Below are 6,523 nucleotides of genomic sequence, written 5' to 3' on the forward strand. Positions count from 1 at the left end.
CATCGAATTACCAGTGTTCACCGTTCTTAGTCATTTGGTCTAGACTAGTCTCTAGTCTAGTCTAGACAAATGACTAAGATCGGTGAACTAAGTATATGATTCTAGTCTAAGTATATGATTCTAGTCTAAGTATATGATTCAGCATCATTTGTAATTAAAAACTGGTAGCGTTTAAATGTGCCTCGTAAATGGATTGGCATAACTTCTGAATTCAGTAAATTCTTGTGATGGATGCTGAAAAGAAATACGACACTCTAAAAACCTACAGATTTAACTATTAAGAAATAAACATAATACTTTTAATTTGCTGTGGGTTTATCAGAATACAATTTTATCACAAGCGAATTTTATCACAAGTCTATATTTCGTCGTAAAATCAATAGCATAACCAACCTTTCCTTCTGGTGCTTTGAATGTCCATGAGCAGTTCTTGTTGGCGGGATAATAATTGAAGTTATCAAAGCGAGGAGACGTCAGAAACCCAAATTCTTGTGTTACGACAAGGGGTCTAGACGGTCCGCATGCGACGCTGTTGTTAACTGCTGGTATTTCTGCAAGGTAAATAGATATGTTAGCATTCAAACTGATAAACCGTGTAAAAGTTTGAGAAAGAAAGTATGAAGTAGACGGAAAATCTAAAATGATGACTCATGGCGAAGGATTGAAGGCCGCTGAAAGAATGTTCCCTTATATAGATGAGCAAGGTCTGGACGTATGATGAGGGTTGGTAGTAACTGCCTGACACACAGAATTGAGAAATCAAATTTTATTTTTTTGATTGATTTATAAAGTATATATACCTTTTTTTCAGAAGTTGTATTTTATATCTAACTTCTATGTTTTCGAACACTCGCCGCCTCCAGGAGGAGTCTTAAATAAGTTTAAGAGTCAAGAATAGCAGGAATTGCTAGTTTGCGGGCCAATCTTGTATTCCTACTTTCGTATCATTGTAAAATTATTATATTCAATCCAAGTTATGGCTAAATTCTATATTCAAGTTCTTATTATTCGAGTTACTGATCAAGTCATTACCAGATATCTTATATACACTCATGTCTATAAATTAAGGATAATGCAAAATCAGGCAAAGGAAGAGTTAGAAGCAAAGCAAATTTGACTTATTTGTAAGGCTTATTTATTAAACAAAAGGTAAAGAGAGAAAAAAATGCTATATGTTTGATATTATTAAAAAAATTAGCGATTTTTTCTCCCTGGAGCAAATTACAAAAAAATCCTATTTACAAAAAACCAATATTACATGGTTGGTATGATTGTTAATACATTGTATGTCTCCCAGACGATGCAATACAGTCCGTACAACGTCTCAAATTATCGATCTGATCTTGGGGGATATTATACCACTCAAAAAGCAATGCACTCCGAAGTTCCGGTAGACATGTAGGAGGAGGTTGACGGGCTGCAACTAGTCAGCCAAGCCTGTCCCACACGTGCTGTACTGGATTCAAGTCCGGTGAGAATGCTGGCCAGTCCATATTGGTGATATCCTCCGATTAAGACATTCGCTTACGATGTTTGCACCGGTGAGGACGTGCGTTGTCATATATAAACACAAATTGTGCGCCCATGGTGCCCCGAAATAAACGTACATGTTGTTTCAGAATTATGTCCCAATAGATTTGGCTTGTCATGGTTCCAATTTGAACATGCAGGTCAGTTCTGGAACCCAGAATAATTCCACCCCAAACTAGCACTCCTGCACCACCGTAATGGTGTCGTTCAATGATGTTTTCTTGGTGGTAACGGGTACCTGGAGCTCTCCATATGAAAGTTCGGCGAGAATCAGACTGCAGACTAAACCTGGACTCGTCGGAAAACATCACACAAGCCCACTGTAGCGGTGTCCATAATGCATGCTGTCTACTCCAGGCTAACCACAGGCGACAGTGAGTTGCAGTAAGTGGAACGCATCTGACAGGTCTACGAGCATATAGACCAATCTGCCCTATGCGTCTGTACACGGTCTGCCTTGAAACTGCCGTACCAGTGGCAGAAGAGAGCTGACGAGACAGGTCTGAGGCTGTGCTCCGCCTGTTTCTTTTGGCAGTAACTGCCAAATATCGGTCCTCATTCGGCGTTGTAACTCTGGAGCGACCTGTGCTGTAACGTCTACTCACATTACCATCATCTTAGAATCGTTGCCAAAGCTTGGAGATGACACTCTGGGCAATTCCAAGTACGTCTGATACTTCCAGTTGGGTACGCCCACATTCCAGACCGCCGATAATTCTACCACGTAAAAATCATCCAAATGCGTCCTTTGTGTCATAACTATTCGGTTATTGCACTGAAATGCTTATAAAGCGCCTGCGAACAATTTTACTTCTTTGCCTGTATTCCTTACATATCACTCTCTTACACTCTCGTCATTGTGACGTACCATCGGTGTCATCTGGTTACTTCCTGAAATTTGCATATGATTCTTGAAGATGTGTGTAGTGATTTTACAGGTGATATATTTATTTTAGAGTTCGATTTCCGAGTGACTCCGAATTATCCTTAATTTATGGACATGAGTGTATATATATATATTAACTTATCAATCTATATTCAGTTTGGAAATGAAGTGCTTGGGGTAGAGTTATTCACATTAGAGGTTGGTTAATTTAGAAGACAAAACACTCGAGCGCTATATGCATAAAAAAGGAGCTTCCTTTCGTGGCGGACTTTTTAAGGTGGTAGTGATCCTCCCTTTTATCTACTCGTTAAGTGTGGAGGAACCTAGCGAATTACTAAGCGAATAATCGCTTAAGTCCAGAAACAGAAGCGTAAAAATCAAGAAAGGTTAATTACCTTTTATTGCTCAAACTAAATGTGTACAGACGGTCCCTTTCTCAGAACGTTCAACAAAACGTACTTAAAAATATAAGAAATAAGTCTTAATTAATGATTAACTAAAGAGATTTAGCCGAAGCTAACACAATTTCTAACTAGTTGGCCCCTAATATGAAATTAGCTAGCGAAGCTATCAAGGGCACGTAATACGGCCGAGCGCATTAGCAGCTTAGAGAGACGTAGCCAAAAGACAAACGCGCGTAATTCAGGAAATTGAATTCTCTCTCCCGAAGTCAGTGGAACTTAAATACTATTCCTTCCCATTTGCATTTAACGCGATTTTAAAAACTCATTCTGATAAGGAATTGTAAGCTGAAATTAGGAGAGATAGGAAAGGAGCATTAACTTAAAAATAACTGTTATAAACATAAGATAAACCTTACAATGTATTCACTGGCTGATATTCAAGTAATGCATGGAAAAAACCATGAAACACTCATGCAGTCAGTCTGCTTGCCAGGAAACAAACCTCTTTAGAAATACCAGATTTCACAAATGTATTTTTGCGCTTTTGGGCTTTTAAAAAGCTTGTTGGCCAAACGTCGACCTACAACCTCCTTAGACTTTGGAAAGCTGTTTGAGAGCAATGGGGTAAAGTATCTCTTCCGATATTACAAAAGGCTTTATTGTCTTGGAAATGAAAGTGTATAAAGTTAGTGAAGGATAAGGGTTGTCAAGTAGAACATTTTAAAGATAAAACCTTTATGTAAAATATTTCTGTAATTACAATTAAAATCGTCTAAAAAATGTGCGAACAGCCTCTGTAGAATTCCATGAGGATGTCTGTGGGATGACTAAAGACCTTTTGAGGACATACCTGGAATATGAAAAGTAGAGCACCTGGAATAGGAAAAGTAGAGCACCTGGAATAGGAAAAGTAGAGCACCTGGAATAGGAAAAGTAGAGCACCTGGAATAGGAAAAGTAGAGCACCTGGAATAGGAAAAGTAGAGCCTCTGGAATAGGAAAAATTAAATCCAAATGATATTTACTTTTCGTGAACGCCAAGTGAAAATATCTTAAGGGTATTCCTAAGTGTGACATATTGCTCTCGGGAGAATAATTAAGACTCACTCACTGATTAGTACTGCATTCTTATAAGTTTTTATTTTTTTAATTACAAGTTCATATTTTCTTCAGAATCTGGTCTAAGAAAGTATGTCAAAGAATCTTTCAGGGAAATTTAATAAAATTAGGATGTTAAAGTATAAGATATTTTCTCACTCCTTCTAGAATGCCTTCGTGATGTAACGGTAGCACACTTAGCCTCTATCCGAGAGGTCCATGTTCGAATCCCAACGAGGGCAGTGTTCATTTTTCATGTTTCCTACTTCAAAACAACCTAATGGCTCTACAAAAGAACGCATCTAAGCTTTGAAGGAAAAAATTACAGTACTTCCTTTTCTTTATTTTTATAAATCAGATAAATATATTTAGCAGCTATAAGAAAACAACTAGCAATAAAGATAGTAGAAAGTAGTATCAAGTAGTAGAAAAGATATACTACGCTTATCTGAACTCTGGGATATATAACAGGGGTCAAAATAACCCACGCATCTATTAATTCATCAAAATCTTAAATTTTTCTTTATATTAGGTTAAATTTATTCAAATTTTTATACTGTTTATTAAATAATTGTACATGCTTGTCTAAAGAAAAATTTGCTTTTAATAAATTCACGAACATCTTCGTACATTGTGGGGCATAAAGTAGAGCACAAATCAAATAATCTTCCAAAATACAAATCAAAAACACTCTTATCATTTTATAAGGTATTTCTCCCGCCCTCTTAGCATGCCTCCGTGGTGTAGTGGTCAGCACGCTCGATATGTATTCGAGAGGATCGTAGTTGAAGCCCCGGCCACGGCATTGCTAATTTTTCACATTTCCTGCTTTCAAAAAGTACCTAATGTCTCTACAATTTATTAAATATTTATTAAAATATTTTAGCTATTGTTTACTATTTAATTAACTTTAGATTAGTTTATTTAATCACGGCAAGGCGCACACTTTCTACTAGGACTATCTGGTTAAGGGCAAAGATGATTTTCTGGAAGACCTTTCTAAGGTTAAACTGTCTCGTATTCAAGTTACACACAAAGAAAACCGTGAAAACCCCCATACAGCCAACCCAGTAACCGAAATTAATTTAATATTGTTGCAAATAACTATTTTGTATAATGTCATTGTAATAATTCTGTCATAATAGCCAAACTCGTTATGCTGTTGTTACTTGTCTCAGTTGTCTGACAGTACCATTAGATCAATTACACGAATTCACAGCGGAAAGCCAATATGTGCTTGTCATTAGACAAGGCCTTGAACATCTAATAGTGACAGTGCGAATTTGTCCAATTCCCCCTCTTCCCTTTACAAACATTCATGCTTTCTCCGGGATTTGAACCCGGGATGAAAACTATGGCAATTAGCTCCATTAACCATCATACCAACAAGGTAACAAGCAGTATATTTTTTTAAATTTATTTATTGGTTCCATTGGGGGGCTCTAGCCATTTATAGGCAATGGCCACTTACTAAGGTCGGAACGGGAGGTGTCTTTATTATGCAGGCACCTAATAGGTGGGCCACCGTTGCCTTCTATAAAGAGACCGACAAATTGCCTTCGTGCATCCTCCGAGATTCGAACACGGACTCTTCGGTACGGCAGTCAGAATCACTAGCCCCTTTCCCGTCTGGGCGGCGAATTTTATTTTAATTACTCTCATATATCGCTTTACACGTTACAGTCATGCTAACTACTAGTGTAACTTGTGAAGTTTTTTAATTATGTTCCATAAAATTAAATTGGTAAACACAATTACATTATTAAAAAACTCACCTTTTGCTGCAATAAGCTGAGCTGTACATAAGACTAATATAACAACAACACAGTACTTTGTAAGCATGGCGGCGCCACTTCTACGTGAGATGAAAGACACTGGTTGTATGCTTCTCGGGAGAATAAAAGTGTCTTTAAACAACCCCCCTATTTATCTGTTAGATTGTTCGTGCTCGACTAAATATCTTCATTTCGCCTTTGTTATTAGGTTGTTTATTATCTCTTAGAAACGCCTGCATTTCATCTCAGGCATCGAGATTGTGGGCATTATTCACAAGAATTTTTAAATCAGCAAACGTCACTGTGATTGCGAAGGATTATTCTTTGCTTTCACTTTTTCGCCATAACAAATATCTTTCTGCGTTTTGATATTTTTGCAGGACGACATTTCATGAGTACGATCTGTGCACAAAAGTTATACCGCCGTTTCCTTTTTCGCAACTATTGGTCGTAGACATACACTTCTAGTTACAAAAACGTTTTAAATGACGCAGAGATTCAGATTTTAGTAATTTTTAATTTAAAAAATAATCATGTTTGTAAAAATCTGGAAATTTAACATTTTATACCGTTTTTTAGTCCGTATTATTTGGTATTAATTACATTTACGAAAAGTTATTTCATTATAAAAAAATGAAACACGAAAAATTTTACTTCCATGCCACAAAAAATGATAGAGTTTATTTAGTTTTTAAAAATTTGCAATTTTCGATTTCATTTTTAACTTGCCTTCAGAAGTTCTTTAATAAATAAATAAGTTAGATTCATTCCAGGTTTATTTTTTAATGTCATGCACTGTTATTCCAGTGGGATTTACTAGTGTGCAACATC

At 36.6% G+C, this 6,523-nt stretch overlaps 1 protein-coding gene across 2 annotated transcripts in view; it reads right to left on the reverse strand.

Annotated features, from left to right (window-relative positions):
- Positions 1 to 5,851, reverse strand: part of LOC118190396 (chymotrypsin-like protease CTRL-1) — a 70,089-nt gene extending 64,238 nt beyond the window's left edge. For both annotated transcript variants that reach the window (XM_085815724.1, XM_085815725.1), the window contains exons 1-2: positions 5,693 to 5,851; positions 394 to 551 (exon numbers count right to left, since the gene is read on the reverse strand). In XM_085815724.1, the coding sequence (XP_085671850.1) occupies positions 394 to 551; positions 5,693 to 5,759 (225 nt within the window). In that variant the 5' untranslated portion in view covers positions 5,760 to 5,851. The remainder of the gene's footprint in view (positions 1 to 393; positions 552 to 5,692) is intronic.
- Positions 5,852 to 6,523: the final 672 nt, after the last annotated feature.

This window comes from Stegodyphus dumicola, chromosome 4 (assembly GCF_044657685.1).
Source record: "Stegodyphus dumicola isolate Sdum_Otavi_A_Nest chromosome 4, ASM4465768v1".
Classification (NCBI taxonomy): Eukaryota; Metazoa; Arthropoda; class Arachnida; order Araneae; family Eresidae; genus Stegodyphus; species Stegodyphus dumicola.